At 50.0% G+C, this 23,665-nt stretch overlaps 1 protein-coding gene across 4 annotated transcripts in view; it reads left to right on the forward strand.

Moving 5' to 3' along the window:
- Positions 1 to 23,665, forward strand: part of LOC146206052 (Krueppel-like factor 6) — a 363,425-nt gene that overhangs the window by 273,199 nt on the left and 66,561 nt on the right. The window contains exons 1-2 of one of the 4 annotated variants that reach the window (XM_084590708.1): positions 4,281 to 4,363; positions 16,295 to 16,338. The exons of the other annotated variants lie outside the window; for them this stretch is intronic. Of the exons in view, the coding sequence (XP_084446834.1) occupies positions 4,351 to 4,363; positions 16,295 to 16,338 (57 nt within the window). The 5' untranslated portion in view covers positions 4,281 to 4,350. Of the gene's footprint in view, positions 1 to 4,280; positions 4,364 to 16,294; positions 16,339 to 23,665 lie in introns of those variants that run through there. 4 annotated transcript variants of the gene reach the window in all.

Here is a 23,665-nt window from a genome sequence, read left to right on the forward strand (position 1 = left end):
TAAACACGTAGTTAGTATTGAAGAGATTCTGCATCTACCTTCAGTGCATCAAACGAACTGGGCATCCTTTATTTATTTATTTTATAACTTGACGGGAGTGTCTGACATCTGCACTCAATTCTGCAAAATCCAATCTAGTTTAGATGGCTGCCGGAGTTCGAGGCCGGTCGCCTAGCTGTGCTACGCAACGAAGTCATTCCTGCTTCGCGCGTTTCGGGCGCGCACTCCGCTAACGAATGCACCGTCCCCTCGGTGTTGGTGGCCGCGACGTGTCTGCGCAGCTCCGATTCCCGACGCTAGCTGTCCGCCCACCGATCGGAATGATTAATTGATGTTCGCGGACTCGAAATAGCGATCTCTCTGCGTGGCGCATTTGGGAAAGTTTGCGCGACGGGATTCATTTGGCAAAGTTCATAACATAAGCTGTCACCAGCACTACCGAGTAGAGGAGCATATTAAATCGGCATCTAAATAGGCGAGGAAACAAATTTGATGAAAGGAAGGCGTGAGGCGGCGAAGAAACGAAGATAAACAGAATGCCAGCAGAAAATGCAACTCGCCCAATTTAGTCAGCCGTGAGTGCTGTCGATTCCCCGTAGTAGTAGCTGGGCCTATTTATGCGATTTACGCCGCACATATGACGCAAGGAGCGGCGAAGTGTCCCGGTCGGCGGAGGGAAGCTCTTGTTGACACGCCTATGCACTTGTGCACGCTCGGCTCGCCGGCTTGTTAGAGGCAGTTTGAGGAAGTCTAATTACTTCCAGCCCTCGTGCTTTCGCTTCCGGCTCATTGTGTAATTCTATTATCTAACCCACGGTGCGCCTGCGCCGGGAAGAAGCCTTCAGGCCTAGTTCCGTCCTTTCTTTTTGCACCTTCCCTTTGTATTCTTAATGGCCCCGTCTCGCATTTTGCCTTTATCTTCACACGGACGCATTGATTCTCTGTATTACAGCAATAGGCGTTCTTAAGAAAACTTCTCTTTTACATCCATGTGGCCAGAATATATTGAGCACGTGTATTGAATAGAACAGATATGGTTAGCCTGCGAGTAAAAAAAAAAAAAAAAAAAAAAAAAAAACACAGTTGTCGTGTTCATTTGTACGCAGTCGGGTCGCGTAAAGTAAGCGGCGGAGCGAGTCGAGTAAACTCGCATGAGGTGGGGTATAGGTTAACTTCGCTTGACCAGCTGGCCTAAAAACATGTAGACGATGTCGAGTCGAGGAGCCTAGTAATAATAACTCTGTGATCAATCCGACGTGGCTAGAAGTGTAAGCGAAATCGAATACTTTCCAGCGGAATCAAACACGAGAGGGAAGCCTGCACAATAAGTTCGAATCTCGACGAGAGACGCTGCTAGAAGCGACACCAACCGGGCCGGGTAAGGATGACCTCGCTTACCCGACGGTGACTCGACCCGGTGTTGTAGAGTACATGCGTACTGACGGCGCTATAGAAGAAGAGGAAGATATCTGATGAACGATTCACATGCTTCAACAGCGCAAAGGGGGCTGTTCTTTGCAGGATAAGTATTTGCCGGAAATGGCGTTACCATCCTTTTTAACCATTTTATAAGCACTTTTTTTTTTGCGCCCCTGGCAACGAGATATAAGATGCAAGTACAGGGGCTGAGAACTCCTGAGCTGCTAAAATCAATGGGGTTAAAAACACTATAAGATGCGCCGCTTTATGTTGAGCAGCCTGTTGTGCTACAAAGACACAAGCAAACAGTGAATCGAGTTTGTTTATTCAGAAATTGTTATAATTATCGTTTATTTAAAAGTAACTGGCATGCGGCCTCCAAATGTTCATGCATACAAAAATAAATCTTTTATTTATTTATTTATTTATTTATTTATTTATTTATTTATTTATTTACATGCACGGTGCTTCAGCGTGAAAAACCCGGCCTCTAATTTTTAGTCGACAGTGCTTTGTAGCTGGTGTTTGAGGCCACACCGCTTTCTAATAGTTCTTGCTCTTTGAAGGGTCGGGACCCCAGAAATACCAGAAGGCGAGAGAATGTAGCCACGCTACTGTTTCGTGTTGAAAATGCCGGTGAAAATCAAGGTAGACCTGCACTGGTCTGCGTATGTCTGCGGAGAGCCCGTGCTCAGTATCGCCCATCTAGAAAATGCTGCGAAAGCACTGCAGGACCCAACCACCATATCCAGAAACCGGCTCGAGATTATTCGCCTTCTCGCTCAAAACAAGTCTGCAAGCTGGAAATGAAGGCTCAACACCAACGTATAAGCGTATACTTCGGAAAAATTTTGGGTTTATAGTCTCAATGCTTTCAAGGATATTCGCCATCAAGTGCTCACGGAATGTTCTTGAGTTGTGTAAACTTATTTTTGCCCAAGGCGGACCTTTACAACTTGGCTTGGATCTTCTTAGCAACTTGTCAGTGCACGAACAGCGATTGGTTGGGGCAAATTTCGGATTGGTCCGGTGCAGTGACGGTTTCCTTTCTGTAGAGTGCTCGCGCGGAAAGTGAAGTTGGCTCAAAAGTCTGCGATGTCTCCTTTGAGGTTGCCCTGTGAAAGGGCGGCTATTGCCGTGCAACCCATTTCGTATACTTTCCGAAACCATGGCTACATTCGACAGGTTGTCACCTGACCAGCCAAATGCAAGTTTCCGCGGTCGAAGGGCAGGGGACAGCGGCAGGAAAATGGCCTCGCAAGCTTCGGCTGACGTGTGTGGATGCCTTGTTTACGTGGGCAGTAGGCGGCCTCATCTAATGTTACAACGTATTGGTTTCACTCGAAGCCGAAACACATCCGAAACGGAAACCGCAAGCGAAACAACACTGTATTTAGGGTCCTTTTAAGCAAAATAGGCAAACAGTGGGAGCGGTAGTAGTACAAACATGAGGGTTCTAACACGAAAAATAGTCATGCAGAGGCAGCCAACAGTAATTAAACGTGCTGTTATAGTGAACAGCATTAAACTTATTAAGAACTAATTTATGGAGTATATGCTGTGGATATGACCAGGAGCAAAAAAAAAGTAAAAAAAAAAAAAGGTAGGTGCTTGCCTAAAATCCATCTTGTATTGATAACACATGACTTTTGGTGGTTTGAACTATTTTGCCGTTAAACCTCGGCAGAGGTTAACGGTAAAAGATTTATTCCATGGCATAGAAGTTCAAGCCCTTAAAATTCTCTAATCCAGTCTTCAAGATGCCGAACCGTGAGGCTGTTGGAGCGACGGAAAGACGAACTGCGCAAGCGGACTCTTGTAATTGTTCTTCATTTTGAATCTTTTCATTTGCACGTTCTCCGTTCCCATTTAGGTTTCTACATTTGCAGAACTAGGGGCTGCGCTGTTTCTGCCTGTCCGACCGTGTGCGGTGTGTCGTATGCTGGGCTTTGTGGATGTCTTGTCTCCTTCTTTTATTGGTATTTGCTTCATTTACGCCACGCGCTGCATGCAACGCGGCTCACCGTGGTTGTATCAGGCGAGAGAGAGCGGCGCTAAATTGCCATGATTGATGTCCTCGACGCGAGAAGGCTGCTCAGCGAGGAAAGAGAGGAGATTGCGAACGCTATTAAAATGCAGACCAGCGCAGCCATCTTCTTTCTCGCGTTAACGCTCGGCATAATTTGATCTCAGGTGTCAGCGTTAATTGCTTTAATGGGATTCCCTACCTAATGGGCAGCACTTTTAATGCCCTGAATCCCAAAGCAGTGGTGCGTTGTCTCGCTAGTTATGATGCCTCAGTTATCTTTTTGTTGATGGTTACTCCGCCTCGCCTTGGGCCACTTGAATTTCTTCTCTCCGGATCGGCTCACTCGCAGGTCGGCGCGCGAGCACTGCGAGGTCAAGGAGAGTGTGTTTTGCGCGAAATCCAAATGAAATGTTTTCACTGAGACGCCGCGCGCCTCTCGGCTGTTCTCTCGCTCTAATGGCTTCGCTCGTGCCGTTCCGCTTAAGCGGGCGGCTTCGCGTGCAGCCGAGCCGGCGTGCCTGCGGCGTCGTCTGAAGTGAGCCAGAATGGGCCCCGGCCGTTGTGCGGGGTTTTGAGGCGCGCACAGTCCCTGCCGTCCGGAAGTTCGTCGACCCTGTCCCCGCGTACGCGCGCTTGCACACGATGCGTTCATTTGGGAGCGTGTCGCCGTCTTCTGGGCAGCCCTGTCTGCTCGCTTTTGTCTTTCGGCGCGCTCTCTCGGCAAACAGCTCACGCGGCGGTGGCTGCCGAAACACTTGGCTGCCGCTGCCACGTGCGCTTGCATCCCTCGCGCGCGGGGCTTATCGCGGCCGGGACCCGCGCGTTTTGTATCGCGCTCGTAGAAGAGCCGCCTTTATGGTCGCGATTCAACGCGCGTTGCTTCGTTGCCGATCTCGGCCTTTATGGCCCTCCGCTGTGAGTACTTTCTGCTTGAATACCTGCACGGGGAGGCGTTTGTGGCATCAGCGCTGTGTTTGCTCGCGTCTGCTCTCAGGCGCGGTGTCGGGGCGCAAAAAGTGTAGACCGTCGCTTGGCCCCTACTGCGGTCGCAGCGTGACACTTCCCATTTTCTCACTCTTCGTCGCCGCGGTTCAGCCCCGTCTTTGCGGTTGGCACTTTTGTTTCACTTCCACCGAGGCTTCTGCTGCTTCCACACCTCTAGCGTTCTTTGTGACTTCCAACGTTGCTTTCTTTTTTCTATTCGCTTGATTTAGTCGTTCTGTGCAGAAAGACGTCGATAGCATGCAGTACTGGGTATTTTTTGTAACTATAGAGGCAGGTTTGAACTGAAAGGACCATGCTGTTAAAAGGACGACACGACAAACGAGAACGCGGCGTCCTTTTATCGTCTGGTCATTTCTGCTTATGCCCGCAGCGACCCTTATACTTACAAAGAATGAGTCGCTACCTAACCCTGCACCAAGTTCTACTAAGTGCTGGCTGGTGATGTTCGTTTCTTTGTTGTTTTTATGAAAACATGCGCATGGGTTTGATCGTTAAGAACCTCATCCGTAGTGGGCTGGTGTCGTCGAATCCTTAACTCGGCTTCAGAACTTGTATTGCAAGAAGTCAAATTATTATGGGCATGTTGATTGCCTCGGCTGAAGATAAGAGGTGGCTGTAGCCTGCGCAGCGCCTCTCTTTCAAGGCAACCATTTCCGGCGTGCCGATTTGGGTGGTGTTCAGCGAGAACGCCGTTCAGAAGGAGAGGGTGAAAGAAACGCAAACACCGCTTCCCTGGCTCCAGTGAGTGCGCACGTGTTTCAGCCGAGCTTGGCGATCCCCTAGTGGTACGTACGGTACCTGGCCGCCCTTCGGAGGAGCGGACGGCTACTTTTGCCAACCCTTGTTTTGACAAGGGCAGGCGTAATGAACGCTTCCGACGGTCTGCCTGCGGGCTCATACTTTGTTTCCTTTCGGCGCGAGTGTTCACTCGGTGAGCTGTGGAAGGCACCTTGTCTGGATGAAATACGCGCATGAGCGGCGCGTCCTTGGCCGTATATGACTCGCAGCTCAAGCCTCTCCGCGGTGGTGCCCTTGGACGCAGGAAGACGAGAGTATACGTAGCCTCCGAGATGCGAACGTCGTCACGCAGTGGGCCTCACTGGCGCTGTGGCCTTGGCAGCTTGGAACAAGCAAAAAAAAAATAATAATAAAAATTTGTGCGGCTACGTTTACTCCGTGAGCGCGGCGGCGGTCCCTGGACGTAATCGCCAGGGAATGCAAAGTATCTCGGAATGGGTTACCCTTGTCAGCGCTGGCTTTTCGCACACTGCATGCCTTGGGGGCGGCAGCATTGCTCGTTCACGTTCCGCTGCAGCCGCGAGCTGGGACGCGTGTGACGCAATCGCCGCTGCGTCGGACGAGGGGCGCTGTTGCGCAGCGCGCCGCCGCTCATACATATAAATGTTCCCCGAGCTTGGTCGCTCATTCTTCACCCGTAAAAGGGCTCGCGCGGTGATGCGGCTTTAATCAATACGCGGAACCGACGTCTTCCCATTTCGATATACGCGACCAGGGTGCACTGAGGTGGAACAAGCGACGCCGAAAGCTGCGCGGCGAGGTGTCTGGCAAAAAGGATAGCCTCTTCCTACTCGCTAATCGTGCAGTGGAGCGCTTGAGCAACTTAAGGTAACATTGGTTAGGCTCATAAGGCTGCAGATTACAGCAAGATGGCGGCTGGGCAGCGGAATATGACGCAATGGAAGGTTTTCGTTATCATTCCACATCTCCAGCGTTTCCTAAGCGGGCGGCGAAACATCGGGTTGACGGGGTACTTTAGAATTTCGCGCCACATCTGGGATCGCAACTGATAATTGCTCTTCGGTTCGCACGGGCGAAGGCAGAAAGGGGTGATTGGATCGAGCTCCTCAATTTAACGTCTTCGCGAATCTCCGTGACTCGTAACCTGTGCACGGTGGTCGTGACGAGGGGCTCGGCGCCTTCGACTGCACTGTCGGCCCGGTCTCGTCAGAGTGCGCTCGCTCTCTCGCGTGCCGCGGTGCCCCTGGTTCCCGGCTGGTGAGGTTGCGTGACCGTCGCGTTGCCGCACAATGCGCTATCAGCGACCGCCAGCGCTAATGTGGCCGTGGCAGCGGCACGCTGGCGGCCACTCTGCCATCTTTTATTAACTCGGTCCGCACCATAACTCAGCAGCGCGGGCGTCCGCGTGTCGCGCCGTGTCGTCCGCGAGACGACGGAGCGTCGGCAGTCACGCGGAAAGCTTCTCTTTCCCGGCCCCCCACTACGCCCCCCATCTGGCAATTAAAACTGGAGGTATCGATGTAAAGGGGAACTCGCCATGCGGACGCCAAATGACACACTTCGCTAGCCGAGCGGAAGCCCATTTATAATTGCGGCGCGATGCGCGCCGCTCTTATGTTTGTGGCGGCGCCGGCAGGTTGCCCCGGGCAACTGTCGCCGTAGACCGCGGAGTGGCGCCGTGGCTGCGACCATGCGCGTGGCAACATGCGGCGACAGGCGCACAACTGCTCGGATTGATCCGGCGTTCGCACTGGCGCCTTCTCGCACGTTGCGCCATGTGCAGGTAATTTCGCCATGTGTGGCGCTTGTGATACATCGCGTGTTTTGCGTGACTCGAGCTAGGGCCCAAGTTTTAAACATGTAGCGCTAACTTCGAACGAGTGAATATTATGACCGTCGGAGTGTGTGCCACCCCGATTTAGCTTTCCGGTGATTGCGCTCGCTCACGCCGAAGATCAAAAAACGTACTTGACTAAACTGTGTTCAGTTATCAAACAGAACTAAAACTAGCGGCATGCTCCACAAGCATTGCATTTAAGCATTTTCTTTGAGCAATTCCTTGGAAAGGGGCTATTGCCGCCGGGTGTGGAGCCGTCGTCACCTTCGGCGCCAAATTTCACGGCAGGCGTTGATAAAGTGCGCCCCACACGGCGAGTTTCCCACGTAAAGCGATGCACCGGACAAAAGAAGTATTGCCTACCCGCCGCTTTCGTGTATTTCCTGCATGCTTTTAGCCGTAGGTTTTTTGCAGTGGCGGTCGTTTCTAATCAGGCGAGCTGTCGGGCGGGGGCCTGTTATGTTCGCCGAGGCCTGCGGGGAGTGCGTGCGGCCGTGTATACAAGCGGCCAGACATGCGCGGGCGGCCTGCATAGATGAGCACCCCAGGAGTCTCGCGCCGCCGATCCATCTCCTCTCGGTGCATAAAGACGAGCGCCTCGGTGAGGAGATCCACTTCGGGCGTACAACGCGTTGGCGACGCGCCGCGGGTCGTGATCCGAGGCCGCGTGATCGATTGTCGGACTATGCGCGGCGAGTGCGACCCCCTCTTCGCGAGTGCCACGGGGAAGACCTGCAGTTCCCCGGCGCCTTGTGTGTAGCGGCGCCCGCATTAATGCCAACTTAATTCTCGGCCCGATGCGCCGCCCCGAGTCTTGCACACGGTGCTACTTTTGATGCTCGCCGAGGGCGTCGAAACCACTTCGCTCGCCTATTCGTTGCGACGCGGCGCCGAAGTGATGGGCAGGAACTCGCTGCGGAACTTCACCGTCATATGTAGCCGACAGCATTTTTAGAGCGCAGCTCCTTCGTTTCGCGTCGCCGTCGCCCCTCGTAACTAGATCCGCAGTTCGCCGCTGCTTGGCGGCAATCAGAGCACCGGATCGGTGGCGGCGGATCTCGATATGTGCACCGCCCGAGCCGAAACGAATAGCCGCCGCCGTTCGCCATGCACTGCGAACCGCCTGCCTAAACGTTGTCTGTAATTGTACATACATGCCTTGCTCGAATTTTTTGCCTCAATCTATCGAACAGCTGAAAGAGCTGATGTGAGCTGCGCTCAAATTTCGCTTTAGAAAGTAACGTAATCGTCGGCTTTTTTTTTTTTTTTTTTGTTTGAGCCGCAGGCTGCGCAAATAGTCTTACGCGAGTCTGCACTGCACACCGTTGCGTGACCGGATGCATGCGGTCTGCTCTGACTCGCCGTGAACGGGAGGTCGAGAGTCGCTGTCGCATCCGCTTGCGGGTATATACACAGCGAGAGCGCAGAACCTGTTTGTCATGCGTGAAGAGCCGGTATCTGAAGCTGCAGTGTTCTGTCCGCAGTTAACGCGCTGCGCACTGACCATTTGTAAAATAAATAAATAATAAATTATCACTAAATGCTCATTAGATAGGCTCTTGCGTTTGTTTCAAAGGGACGGGCCACTTTCACCCACGTTTTCTGCGTGGATTGAAAATCTGGCCACATAGCGTAGTCACGCTGTATAATTCTCGCGTCGCTAACCCCCCCCCCCCCCCCTTTTTTTTTTTCTTTATTGCGCTTCAAGAAAAAAAGAGCCGTGAATATGCCTCTACTTTAGTAAAATCGACCATCATCTGTCGCACCGGTCATACATGTGTCGAAACACACCAGCACACGATTATCCTATTCTCTCGGTTGAATAGAAACGCTTCGCGAGGAGTCGGATTTTAATGATTTTAATTTTAAAAAGAAATCTTCGCTCTTGCGCAGCAGAGCCTCCGACTTATTTCCATTCTTGCGCCCAAAGCTCACTTCTTTCGACACATGGGCTGCCTTTGCGCTCTCGAACGGAGCCAGCCGTGGTGTACAAAACTGGTTGGTCTCCTCGTGATGACCGAACGCCTACAGGAAGTTTTTATCATAAATTGTCGTAAAGCTTTGCGGATCACACATGCTGCTCACGTAACTGCTTAGGCCTGTATTGGCGTGTTAGTCACTCTCTGTTGCACCTGTCATATCCGGAAATTAATAAAGTTTTTCTCGAGGACGTTCTTTCCTTTCCCTGTTTTGTTACTTTTTCCTCTCATTCATGCCTTATCTGCTTCGCAGTTTCCCACAGGTCGGCACATTTCTTCGTGCTGGCAACGAGTTTGGGAACGCATACCCTGCGGGGTATATGTTCTCTGCCTCTTTGATATGCACGCAGCGGGTTATAAAAGATCTGTCATTAGGTGAGCCGATCGTATCGAAGACCGCGCTAATGTTTCCGAAACTCCTAAAGCCGTCTTTTTACTACCCTCGGTTTCAAGTGCGATTTCTTGTCGCATTTTCACTCTTCTGGCTTCTGTAAGTTTTTTCAGGCTTTCATTGTATAGCTTCGTTTGTAGTGCGCGCACGTAGACAGTACCGCTGGTTTTTGAGGCGTGTTCTGACACCGGGAGACGAAATGCGCACTGTTCCTTAAGCTATAAGGCTGTAATTAAATCGATAGAGCAGATAGCTCGGCCGCGAGTCTCTTCTTGTACGGGACCCGATACCACAGCCGTAACCGAGTTACAAAAGGAGAGGAAAAAGTATTAGCGCATGCGAACCCCTTCCAAAGAGAGCTCGCTCACAAACTGCCTTAATATTCACGAGGTCACGTACCCTTGTAGTTTCGTGAGGATAATGCATGCCAAAGTTTTGTTGAAAGCCTTTAGTCCGCTCGTGACAGGATCGATAGTCGCAGTAGGCACAAGGTACACCAGTCGTATGTATGTATGTGTGTGTGTATGTATGTATGTATGTATGTATGTATGTATGTATGTATGTATGTATGTATGTATGTATGTATGTATGTATGTATGTATGTATGTATGTATGTATGTATGTATGTATGTATGTATGTATGTATGTGTGTGTGTGTGTGTGTGTGTGTGTGTGTGTGTGTGTGTGTGTGTGTGTGTGTGTGTGTGTGTGTGTGTGTGTGTGTGTGTGTGTGTGTGTGTGTGTGTGTGTGTGTGTGTGTGTGTGTGTGTGTGTGTGTGTGTGTGTGTGTGTGTGTGTGTGTGTGTGTGTGTGTGTGTGTGTGTGTGTTTATGAGAGCAAGCTTTTCCTGTTCGGCTAAACATTTCAAGTTGAGAACAGCAATCGGTGCGAGCAAACGAGACCTCTTCAAATGAGTCTATGCCACCGCTTTCGGTGCAAACTTCGAGCGCCTCGGCCCCTCTCAATTGACGTTTTCCGGCCATCCTGCGCGCACGCAAGGCAGTTTTTCGTTTCCCTCCTGCGCGGGTGTTTTGCATTCGCAGCCTTGAAGCGAGTGCCGCTTAGCAGTAAATGGGTGGCAGCAACGAAGCAACGAGGCGAGAAACAATTAAGAAGGAGCGCACCCAGCCGCCTGCAGGCAGGGCTCCACGCGCGAACACGCGTGTCAGCGTCATTTATAGTCTTATACTAACCGACACGCATCTCTTGTGGGAATGTGTCAATTTATTCTGGCGGTCCCGCCTCCGGGCCCTCCTCTCCCATCAGCCGACTCCCTCCCCACCCGCATACCTGGCTCGCCCCGCTTGCGTAACCGCCCTCTGTCGGCTGCGCGCTTTGCTTTGTGCTTGGTGGCGTAGCACCTTTTTTAACTTTCTCCACTCCCGGGCCTCCTCCTCCTAGCGCGAATGTCGACAAGTGCGGTCGACTAGACAGCAAAAGTGGCAGGCAAGAGCTGGCTCCGCAGATTCGTTGGCGTGCTCCGGCTAAGGTCAGATTGTATCTGAATGCGTTCCATTATGCCGCACGCGCGCCGGTTGCGTCTCGGAGGAGGCTGGCCTTGGTGCGGCGAGGAGCCGCCGCGTTTTTACAATGGAACGCCGTCTCTCCTCCGCAGCCAGCGTGGCGGAGGTGCCTCTCGGAGTGACACACTCCGCCGCCGCCGTCATTGCTGCTGCTGCTGCTTGCATGCCCTCTCTCCTCCGTTCTGCCGCGGACGGCTTAGCTTCTACTTCAGGGTGGGTGCGCGGCTCGCTTCTTTTGGGCCCGAGCCTGTCTTGCTCTCTCTCGGTGGATCTTCACCGCGCACGAAAGGAACGCACAAGTCTGCCGCTTAAAACCAGCTCCTTGGAAATGTTGTTTCTCGGCTGCGCGGAGTAGCGACTAGCGAAAGTTATTTATAGAGGTCAAACCGCACGCGGTGCGGTTTGTCTGAAGACAGCTGCACCACGACTCGCGCCTGTGCATTTTTCGGCGAACGGTGACAGAAAAAACAAACAAATGCGTGCTAATTCGTAAAAAAAAAAAAAAAGAAAATTAAAACGAAGAAGAAATGAAAGAAAAGAATGGTTTTCCTGGGAAGGAAAGCGCGAATCTGACTTGTTAAATGTAAGTTTGACGATCCATTCTAAACGACAAGAAAACATACAGGCGACGCATACATGATCTCATGCTGCATATTTTCGCTAGTTGAGCTAAATCCGATTTAATATGCTTCGTTCTGAAACTTTCTGCTGTAATAGTTATACTTTGGTTCAGAACCAGTGTGGACTTGAGCGTGCCCGACTTGGAAATTGACTTGTAAAGCTGGGCATCCAACAGTTTTTTTTTTTTTCTCTTAGAGAGCTTTTTTTTTTCTTTTTTTTTTTCTAACGGCGATCTTCTTTAATACCTTCCTCGCCCGCATGTTACCATGTTTTATGCCAGTTTCAAACCGCCATGCAGTACTATTTTTAGCGACTCTGTGGTCTTGTGTGCTGGAACTAGCGTTAGTACGTGGGTTCATCATGCATGTGTGGCATATTGAAACATTACAGAGTTTTATTGCGATCCATTATCTTGCTGTGCAGGAAATGTTCACTTGGCTTTCTTCTGGTTCCGTAGATTTACACCAGGCATCGTTGCTTTGCATAGAGTTAAAATGTATTCCAGAAGAGGGCAAATACGGGCTGGTTGGTACATGCTTAAGAATCGAGTAGAACAGCGCTAGGGGAGACGAAGCACGTGAACGATGTGTCTGTCGTTCACGTGTTTCTTCTCCCCTAGCGCTGTTTTACTCGAGTTAAAATGTACAACGGCTACAAGCTGTTGGTGTGCGAAGGGAAGTCTTGGAGCTTCCCCGGGCGCCTGAACCAGCTGCCGTGGAGTATACGTACGCGCAGAGAGGGCCGATCGGCGCCGCAACGTTATCTTCGGCAATACACTGTGTATATATAATACCTCTTCCTCTGCAGGCGGCATTCCAGGCACATCTTGTGGGTTACACACCGTTCCCATTGAGGGTATGGCTCTCTCTTGTCCTCTCTCCGTCGATTGATCCGTCCGTTATCTCGGCTCTCTTGCAGGGCGCCGAGCCACCCCAAGCTCACTCCGCCGCTGCGCCGACATGTATAGATGCGTGCCGTTGCCGCCGCCATAAAAGCCGCGCCAGGGCTCGCGAAAGAGACCCATACCCCCCCCCTCCTCTGAAAAAAGAACAAAAGAAAAAAGAAATTGTCAAGCGCCTTCGCTTGGACACCAAGAGCAGAGACAAACGAACGCAACGAGGCCGAAATAAACAATAGCCGCACACAGAGGAGCAGCGCAATCCTCTCTCAAACCTCTTCCCCCCTCCCTCACCTCCTCCTGCTCTTTGCTACCATCGCCGGGGCGTGCATGCACTACAGGGGGCGCATATTCTAAAATACCCTCTTTCTCTCTCTCTTCCCGCGTTGCTTTCCATCCACTTTTTTTCTGGCCCGTTATCTGCCTTGCCTTCCGTTTTCTTCAACGTGGCTATTTTTCGGCCCTGTCCGTGCTCTTCCTCTTCCTTTTTAAGTGTCCCTCACATCGCAACGTTCTTCCTTTTCTTTATCCTTCACGTTTTCTGTCTGAGCGTAGAGGGAACATGAAGATACGAACGGACACGTGCCGCCGTCTACGAAGTCATGCGTTGAAAATTAACAGGCCTTCTATGCGCATTTAAATGGGAGCTTTTTATTCGCTCTTCATGCTTCCGTTCTTGTCGCTTCTTTTCTTCTTTTTCTTATCGAAGGAGCGAAGACGAGCTGCGCGATAGAAAAGTGTGTTTTACGTGCCCACCCGCCTGTAATACGCGCTTTCCTCTTTACCTCGTGTAATTTTTTTTTCTTCTCCTCCGCCCGGGACGCTGCGGCGGGGCATGCCTTCGCACGCAGTTAAATATTTCCTTCCTGCAGATTTGTTGTGGGGTCATTTTTCTTCCTCATTACTGTCGGTAGCGGAGAACTCGCGGTATCAAGACTTTTTTGTTGCCGTAATTTGTCGGCGCACGCTGGCTCGATTTCACGGTTGCCAAGTTTCGTGCAGTGAGATAAGAAGCATTAGCGCCTCAGGAGGTGAGGGTGGAGGTGAAAAAAAGTGAGATGGAGGAGGTTTGGATGGATGGGAAAGCGTTGCTGTCTTATCGCGACGTTCGTTTCTGCGAACGGTTGGGGAAAAATTAGCGGCACACTTTAGGAGGGGGGAGAAACAAAGTGAGGAAACAAAAGTGTGCACAGTAGGAGGGGAATCTGGGGCGGGCCTCCAAAAGGGCCCGTACACGCGGAACGAGCCTATCATTCTGTATCACGAGAACGTCTGATATCAACGCGTCGCGAGATTCGCCGGTGCGCGGGTTCACAAACCCGTCCGCAGTATAGAGCGTCATCTTCGCGGTGTTCTGCGTTTTTATGTACAGTGCGGTCACATTGCGTTACTTGCCCTTCCGCGATGAATTTGTCCAGAAGTTGCGTAACGGCAGCGCGGCGTTTCATAACTCAGATAAGACATCCCGCGTATTGAGAGTTTTCTCCCAGGAAGCAATTAGGCTCGGAAATAAGGCTCTGAAAATGGCACCAGTATGGCACACAACGAGAGTTCGTCTCCTGTTAATACTTGTTTGTGCCCCATCGGTGCACGTTCACGTAACTTGCACTTCTCCTTTCTCCTTGCGGATAAAGGTGATCGGAGAAATACAATGATCGCAACAGTAGCCGAAAGAGCTTTCGGTGAATGAATATAAAGTTGAAAGCCAGTGACTTCTATGTTATGCCTTTATGGGGTTGCTAAAAGCATGCGAAAATAAATTGAAGATAGCATATATTGCCGACTGAAAGCGTTGCTTTCGGTGTCTCAGGGCTTCGTACCATCATTACTGGGCGAGACCACCTTCCTTACTTTCCATTTGGTATGGACCTCTCAAACTTGTCGCCTGAATGAAGGAACTTTGGGGTCTTTGCAATCAGAATAGCGGTCATGGCCGGAGGTTCACTGTAATCGATTCTTGTAACTTACGTACAATAACCTGTTAGTATAGTTAGCTAGCTATAGTTAGCTTTTGTTAGTAAGTTGTCAGTCAGCGAGTCTCCCTAGCTCCCTTGGATGTCACGCCGAAAGGTAACGGCGTCCGTAGACGCAAGGAGCCCCTTCACAGTGCGGCCTCTTGCGCCAACGCACTGACGACCTGAGAAGCGGGGCTGGCAGAGTGCACAACGGGGACCTCCCTTGAGCTGCCCGGCGGGCACGCACCTGCCGCTGCTCGTGTCGCGCATCGGCCGCGTGGCGACGGATTACTCGCGACATCTTCGCGTCATTTGCCGGGCGGAAAGCGGGCTCCTCCCCTAGCATCGGGCTGGCCGCCCGAGCGAGATTTATCTGGTTGGCCCGTCGCTGGATCCACGATGCTGTTTCGGTAATGAATTTTGATGGATGTTCTGACAAAGGGCCTTTCCTCCGTCCGGCCTCGCGAGAAAATGCCAAGGCTGTGGAGTCACGCAACTTTAAATGTGGGTTAATGCGGCCCGGAGCAGCCTTTTCTCAAGGGCTAGGACCCTGGCCAGCCGCTGCGGCCCTGGGGCCGGTGTCAGCCACCCGGCCGTGGTCCTAATGGCGCATCAAATATTCAGTTGGAGTGGCGCCAGCCTCTCCCCCACCCGTATCTGCTCTTTCTGTCGTGCGGTGGTGCCCCCCCCCCCCCCCTTTTTTTTTTTGGGGGGGGGGGGGGGGGCTCAGTGAATGACCAGGGTGTCTCGCAGAAGCGGGGACTAGAGCGGCCGGAAACTTCATCAGATTGCTCCATGCTCACCGAAATGGGCGCGCTTTGTGAGTCAAATGCGGCGAGCCGAGATAAGCCATCAAACTGTCTTCCGTGCGCGTCTACGCGGTGGGCTTCACCCTTCGCCCTGCTGCTGCGCAGAGAAGTGGATTCGGAGGGGCGTGCGAGACCGATTGTTCTGGCGCGGGAAGGCGATACCGGCCGGCATGCATATCGACTAATTCATGGAGCCCTTCGGTGCTGGCATCTATCTCTTTTGACCGGATAGCGTTTGTGCGGTTGCTCTATCCCCAGCTGTAGAGAACCTTGTGAAAGTGTCTGCTGTTTTGGGACTGTTCCGCTCAATGGGGAGATAGTGGACAAGATGGATATGCTCCACTTGTTACGAGATCAATCTGTCTCGGGATGACCCAGCGCGGTTAGGACGACTGTAAGATAAAACGATTTCCTCTGGTTCCCAGCCTGTGCTGAAAAGTATGGTCTACCATTTTCGAACGTACACCCTTTGATGCGTGGGAAAACGGTTCCCTATTGAAACAACTGCAAATTTGGCTAAGTGCTCGGAACAATTTTATGGGTACGATGTGTTATTCATTGCATGGCAGAAAGGCGAGGTGAATTTTGGGCAATACTTTTCAACGGCGAGTCGTGTTCTTGCCGCATTTCCTGCACGAGAGCGTAAACAACAAGCTGAACGACATTGAAGTGCGAAGCAATTTTACTTGCGAAAAATGTTGTGATTTCATCCCTTATTTAATGTACCACTGGTTTACAATATCAAGCATTAGATGACCAGTGATGCCTTGTGGGCAATTTAACAAACAATGGGGTATTGTCTAAAATTCCTCATTCACGGATTTACCGTATGACGAAGTAATACTTGTTCGACTTGAAGCATATATCTCGGCTTTCGTCTCAAGCGTAGCAGATTTTCACAGGATTTTCACAGCCGCGTTCTAGCAAGCAATTGTCGTGTCTGCCCGTCACGTAATTTTTGGCTTGGTCTCTTCACTTTTGTTCGGGACTCTACTTTGTTTGCCATGGTATTTTAATGTGATTTGTTTGAATCGTTTCTCATATTGGTATTTTTGTTTCTGATTTTCAGGTAAGCCTCGCTGCTGCAATGATGAACCATGTCATGGAGTGCAGGTAATGCTTTCGCTCTGCCGCGTTGTTCGGGGCCAGCGCACGCTTGAAAGAAAATAAGAAAAAAAAAATCCCGTACCTGAAAGTTCGTTCACTATGCTGTCCGTTTAAAATTGCGGAAAGTGAACTAAAGAAGTTAGCCTTTTTCTCATGTGCAGAGATTAAGAGGCTCTTCTGCTCTTTAAAAGCCCAAAAGCTTTAAAAGCGGGACACCTGTTGAGAGACGTGAAAAATTATGTTTGTAACTTGAATGAATCTGACGGCCGTGTGCCTCTTTTCATTATAAATCTTTCTATTAGTGAGCTAGCCCTGGAACCTGCAGTGAGCGATTTCGCTCATTTTTCTTTGTCGAATCCTTCTTGACCTTAAAGTAGAAACAAAACACTTTATGCCCGCAAGTGAGTTTGGATAGCGCGGCGGCAGGTCAGCGTCGTCGCTGGCGACTGCATTAGAGTATACTATCGCCATCGTCCGTAGCCAGAGTACTTCACATTTTTACCGCCACTCTCTCGCGCTGTGCTTGGCATGGCGTCTTCAACTTTCTGATCAGTGCGCAACGGATTCAGAACAAACCGTTATCGCTTTCTTAAGGTTGCGTTAAGCGGCCCCAAAATTTTATAATGCGCTGCCACTAAAGGCCCCCATTCACTGAGTTCACAGATCAATGTCTGCAGCCCTCTTATCCGTGAAAACTGAGCCTTGAAAGCGAAACCGAGGTGAAACTCAACGGGCTAGCGCACCTAATTGTCATTTGGCCTACCCACGTTATATCGTCCATTTCCTTTAACGATGTGGTCGTAAACTTCAGTTTAATTAGAATGGTTAATCTTGGCTTATTTAAACGCTCGGTATTATTTCTCTAGTATCTCTATAGCCCCTAATGTCACCTGTGTGTCTCGCAATCATCGCATATGCGTGCATCTGTCAGTCCTTTTACTTTCAAATTTACCTTCATCATGGAATTCATTAGATAACTGTCTTACTCAATAACGGCTCTATTTATTATTTTAGTACCGTCACTAGTATCCCTGCATGACTTGAAAAAAAAAAATGCGGCGTTGTTCAAGTTTATAGAGTATGTCCTATTCTTGCATGCATGTATCAAATGCATCTGCCGAAGTATTCGCTTGTCTACAGCCTATGTTAACGGATCAACTTTTGCTTGACTGCAACTGGCTGTTTAATCATTGGCGTTTACTTTTCCATTCAGAGTGGCTTCTGTTAACAGGTTCTTCCCGTCCCGTTATCTCGTAGTATAGAGGGGGCCATTACACGAAAAGTCCTCGTCATTTGTCACTTCAGCTAAGTTCAGTAGCAGTGTCACCGGGCTTACAGCTCTGTTTTTTAATAACGGTTCGCACGGGCTTCATTCGGAATCAGTTTTAAGCTACGATTTTCTGGGTGCACAGATAGATGTATTTTTTAGTCCGCCTGAATATATTATGAAAAGAGAGATGAAAAAGGTATATATATAATAAAAAGACAGTTTATCACGAAACTGGGCTTCCTTCCGAAGCTACAAAACAAGAGGGGAAAAAAAGAAGAAACGCTTTCTAAATGATAGATGAAAACAAAACAAAAAAGAGGAGGCAGAGAAAGAACCGAGGCATTATGCACAAGAGGGTAAACATCTCGTTATATTGCTAGTGAATCGTTTCCTCTTCGATACGTGTGGTGTTCTGCCGCAAAACGAGCCGATTTCGTACGCGGGCTGTTGTAACTGTTGAATTTCCTTCCTCCTCGTTTGACGGCGGCATTGAGCTTTGATTGCAGAGGGGCCAGTGTTGTGTGTCATAAGCGCGCCCTTGCTAATGCGATGTACGGGAAGGCCCCATCGGCGCGACGGTGCGTCGCCATTTTAAGCACACTTGTCTGCGCTCTCTGGCAGAGGAATCGGGCGCAGTCAAAATACAAAACCCCAGGAGCATCTTCCTCGCAAGCTGGAACGTGCTCAAGAGTGCGGTGACGGGATTTGCGGGGTAAGATAAAGAGCGGACGTCTCCTCGGTTATTATTGATCGCGAGCCCCCCCCCCCCCCCCCCCCCCCCCTCCCCACTCTTTCGCACTTCCCAGTCTCTCTTTCATTTATTCGTGCGTTTATCTTTTTCTTTCGTTATCGTTGCTGAGTTCCGAGGTCTTCGTGCACTTTTCGACGCGTTTATTGCGCTCCGTTTATTTCCGTGAAAGTCCACCTTAAAACACCCCCGCTCTTCATTCGTGCAGAGGCATATGCGCGCCCTTTAAACGCGCTAAACTGGAGTACTGGAGGAAGAACACGACGCGGCAGTGTAGCAATTACATTCCCTTCACCCGGACTGCGGTGTGTGTGTTATAGATACGCTTAAGAAGCGCGCTCTCTGTTGACGTTTCGGCCTCAGCAACGATAGTGCTTATTTCCGACTGCGAAGCGGAATAAGAGTGGCCTTGCTGATTACACGTTCAAGCAGCACGTCAACCTTCGGGGTTCCGCTGAGGACGCGACCTGCGCATTTAAAAGCCATAGATAATAGCTGCACAGCTTAAGAAAGCGAACACAACTTGGAGCTTTCCTCCCGAAAGGGCTAATAATGGAGCCGACACGGGGAAATGAATTATAGTGAAGAAAAAAAAAAGTTAAACAAATGTAAAGTGCTTGCGATCCGTAAAGATTATTATGACTTAAATGTGTGTGTGTGTGTGTGTGTGTGTGTGTGTGTGTGTGTGTGTGTGTGTGTGTGTGTGTGTGTGCGCGCGTGCGTGCGTGCGTGCGTGCGTGTGTGTGTGTGCGTGCGTGCGTGCGTGTGTGTGTGTGTGTGTGTGTGTGTGTGTGTGTGTGTGTGTGTGTGTGTGTGTGTGTGTGTGTGTGTGTGTGTGTGTGTGTGTGTGTGTGTGTGTGTGTGTGTGTGTGTGTGTGTGTGTGTGTGTGTGTGTGTGTGTGTGTGTGTGTGTGTGTGTGTGTGTGTGTGTGTGTGTGTGTGTGTGTGTGTGTGTGTGTGTGTGTGTGTGTGTGTGTGTGTGTGTGTGTGTGTGTGTGAAGCTAACAGACGGCGAGGCCAAGGAAAGCATTGGGGATTGTACTTTGTCTTTTTTTTAAATCTTTACTTCGATAATCGCATAAATTAGTAATGTAATCTGGGGAAAGATAATTAAACACAAAGTAGAAGGAAAAAAGTTTGTGTTTTACATTACATTACCAATTTTTGTAATTATCGAAGTAAAAATTAAAAAAAAAAGACAAAGTACAATCCCCAATGCTTTCCTTGGCCTCGCCGACTGTTGGCTTTTTTTCTTCACATTATATATATATATATATATATATATATATATATATATATATATATATTTTGTTGCGGCGAAAGACTTACTCGCCGAACATATTTTTAGCCGTCACTAACTGATACTCTAGTAATACCTCTTGCCGCACTCACGCTTTGCACTTTTGCGCCTCAATTCCTTTTAGTCGAAATTCGTAAGGCGGCGGCGCGCTCACTTCCCGCGGCGATGAAAAACGACGCCGTAATTTATAGTCACTGGGCGGCTCGGCGGTGCTTGGCGCACGGTCTGCCCGCCGCCTCGGCAGCCGCAAACGCGACAGGCGCCCGCGGACCCGGCGTCAACATTTCTCAATTAATCTGGACCCGCGGCGCGCGCTTCGAGTTGCGCCCGGCCCGAGCGCGCCTAATGAAACGCGCAGTAGTAAACGTCGGGATTGCGTGAGCCCCGACCGAATCGGGCGCAGCAGGCATTGTCTATTCATTTCCACTTGGAAAGCCCGGGTGACTAGAGAGGGGGATCCAGCAGAAGGCGTAAAAAGAAGCCTGTCGTGCAGAGTCCTTTTGCAGCGACGACGTCGCTTCTTGATTCCTCGAGCAGTCCCCGCCGAATGGTGGCAGAAAGGGAATGCGGCGCCACGCGGCTCAGTTAAGCTGCATACACTGTTATATAAAACAACGCCGGAGACCAGGGCGGCGCGGAGCTGTCTGAATGATGTTCGCTGGGGCCGTAAAATTGAGTTTCGTGGGTCAATAAAGCGAGCCGTACTTTCACGTTTCACGCTTGGATGTGCGCGCCCTTCATATCAAGTCAGGGCAGTGCGCACGCGCAGTGTACCCTTGTCGTCATCGCGCTGCTCCTCCTTCGCACCCTCATCCGCCGACCTCGGGTTGGCGCACTGTTTGCTCATGCATATACATATCTCAGCGGCGATAAGCCGTCCGCGGCCGTCACCTGGCAACTTGGGAACCTCCGGTTTTGAGGCATCGCGTGTCTGGAACTGGTACCGCGGCCTTTGCTCGAGACAACACGTGGATAGGGCCCTTGAAGAGTGTCTCTGGGATACTCAGTCGCATCCCCCCCCCCCCTCCCTTTTCTTAGCTTGGTATGGAGAAAAAGTTCGTGGGCTTCGCTGGCGTTCACGTAGTGTTTGCTAGCAAACGCACAGCAAAGAAACCGCCCGTTCGGTACATTTAGCAGAGGCGTCATGGTGACAGGCTTCTTTTTAAAGTGGACGAATTTATAGCATTTGCCTGCATACGTATGGTTATGCTGCAAATGCAACTCTTCCGTTCACACTGTACCTTTGCCGTGCGAGGAGAAAGTTTCTTGACTGTCATATTCGTGCGTGGAGACATTAAATCAGCGGCCTAAAGACAGACACGATATGATTATTTCCGGGGCGCTGACTTCCCCTCTCTGCACGCCGTATACAGAGGGGCTGTTTGCATGATGTTAATTTTGGTTCCTTCCCTTTTCTTCCGGTTCTTTCTTCTCTTTTTTAGCATTTTATCGGAGATGTGCGATGAGGCCTGTCTGGAGCACTTATTAATCAAGGCGGATGTAGTGAGGCGCGTCGAGGCACCGTTACTTACCGCCAAGAAAAACAAAACGCTAAATCCCCGATGACCGCGCAGCCATAAGCATCGGAACGGTGCGTGTGGCCGGAGGCGGCGGTAACCGATCGCCTCCCGCCTGACGAAATCACTCGTACACTACTACAGCGTGCGCGCACGCGGCGGTGGCGATAGGCGCAAAAGGGGGAGGGCAAAATGGCCGGCAACAGGAGGCGTGATTAATGCGCCAGCTCGTCTCTCTTTCGCGCCATTACTTACCCGTCCCGGGTTTTGTTTCTGCTCAGCTCGCGCGCGCGAAGCCGAGAAACGCGCACGGCGATTGGCTTGCGAGCAGCCCTCGGCCGCTCTTGTGCCTCCGCTTGTAGGGAGCATCGTTTCGCCAGTACCGGCCAACTTTTCTGTACCGGCAGTGCACCGGCGGGGCAACGTAGGCGAACGAAATTACAGCCGCCGCATCAGCGTGTACAAATAAAGCCTCTTCGTCCTTAGCAGCATGCACCCTCCAGTTCAGGCACGCTTCGTCACGCTTCCGCTCCTCGATGGCTTTTGTCTTTCCTTCCATTATGCATGCGTAGGATATGAGAACCAGACGCGCTTTCGCTATCTAAAGCACTGCCGACAATGGTAGGTGCAGTCTCGGATGTTTTTTATCCTTATTATTTTTTTTTTCTAGAAGAATATTTTTTTCGATTAATTTTGTTGGCCGTCTCGTATTGATTTTCGTTGCTTGTGACACTGATAGACAGATGGCAAGCAGCATCAGGTACCCTGCTCCGACACTTCAGTTGGGGCTCACCTTTACTGCGAACACAGATGAAAAAAAAAAAAAAAAAAAAGGAATGGGGAAAAAGTTGCAAAATCCCATCCCGTACATTTCGCCTTGCGAAGTGTTGCCATCATTGTACAACAAAGAGCCAGAAACGCCTTCACTGTTTTGGTTGCCGTTTTTATCACAATCAGAGTGAACAAGTATGTCTTGAAGGGCACTACTGTTGCAATCGACGCATGTTACGGAAAAAGTAGAATAGTGTTCTTTCACAAGCTATAGTATTGCGGCGGTGATATTTAAACCTGTGTAAGGCTCATGCTTCAAGTACTTGTCTATTCCCCTTAGTATCAAAACGTTATGCTTTACGCTGGGTTAGCTAACTCGGCAAAGTTTGGCCTAATAACTCCCAATACTTCACTTGACCCCCCGCGTGTGTTTTCGGGGTAGGCTGCACCGCAAAGAAGAACAAAAGATGGAGGGGAAGAGGCTAGCAGTGCGTGACCGTTCAGGCTGCGTGCGCAATTTTCAGGCCTTAGATGGAGCGGGAGGCGTAACTCAGGTCCGGTTTGCAGCCGCTGTGGCTACGTGCGTGTTAATTAATCATCCGGTTACCAAGCGGTGGTGTTCTATCGCGCACTCGCGTAATAACCCACGCTATTCTGATTTGTACGCTGCCGTGCTCGCTCTTTTTTTTTTTTTTTTCCTTGCCTGTTCGTAGCGTACGATTATAAGGTAACCACAAGGCTTCAGATTCGGCTTAAAATTGCGTGAGGCAGATTGCTAGTGTCAAAATGAAGGCATTTGTAAACTTACGATGCGTATCACTGCGGGCTAGTTGCCAAATTTTCACGAGATTGCCGCCCGCCCGAATAATTATCGACTTTTCACGGCAGCTCCTCTATGCAACTTCAAAACTCCCATTTCTCGTTATGGGTGGAACAGTGGTTCGAAAACAGAGGTGGCTTTGCAACTGGCCTTGTGATGAAGCTTTCTCTGCCATGTGTTCAGAAAGCCCGCTTCTGGTCTTGGTTCGCTCAAGCCTTGCTCAATCTAAATTCGCGGTTTTTCTTTTTATGCAGGAAAGAACGTAGTTAGAGAGGGAAGAGTGTGTTTGTCACCTTACCCCAGGATCGTGTTGGCGTTTGAAAGGCTTGAAAGGGTTTATTATTGCCACCAAAAATTGTTTCCAAACCACGGTACAAAACCTTTAGGACCTCCTTCATTTCCCCAGTGCAGGGTAGCAAACCGGTTGCTTTTACGGGTTAACCTCCTTGCCTTTCCTCCTCATCTTCGTCCTCCTCCTTTAGGACCCAATAAAATTGTTTAAGGGTTCAACTTGAACAGCAAATTGTGAAAGACAAAAGACCTGATGAAAAAGAAAAAAAAAACGACTTACCACAAGGAAAAATAAATAAATGAGGGCTAACAGAAATTCTGACAGAATTTTGACGTGACATTTTTGCCGTTAAATTTTATTGCCCTTTTTCCTAACTTGGAAGGAATTTTCGGTACAATTTTTTTTTCGGTGGTAAATCTCGTATCAGAAAAATGTTAATGTCCGAATAATCACCTTAATCTTTAAGCCTTAATCACTAAAAAAAAAAGAAAGAAAGAAAGAAAAAAAAAAACAAAAAAAAAACGTGCACAACCGCTCAGAGGGTCTGGCGAAGGAAGGAATTAAAAAGGCTCGTTCCACTCTGCGCTGCGTCTCGAAGTGCGCGTTCAGCTGAAG

This window comes from Amblyomma maculatum, chromosome 1 (genome assembly GCF_055883805.1).
Source record: "Amblyomma maculatum isolate TAMU_Amacu chromosome 1, ASM5588380v1, whole genome shotgun sequence".
Classification (NCBI taxonomy): Eukaryota; Metazoa; Arthropoda; class Arachnida; order Ixodida; family Ixodidae; genus Amblyomma; species Amblyomma maculatum.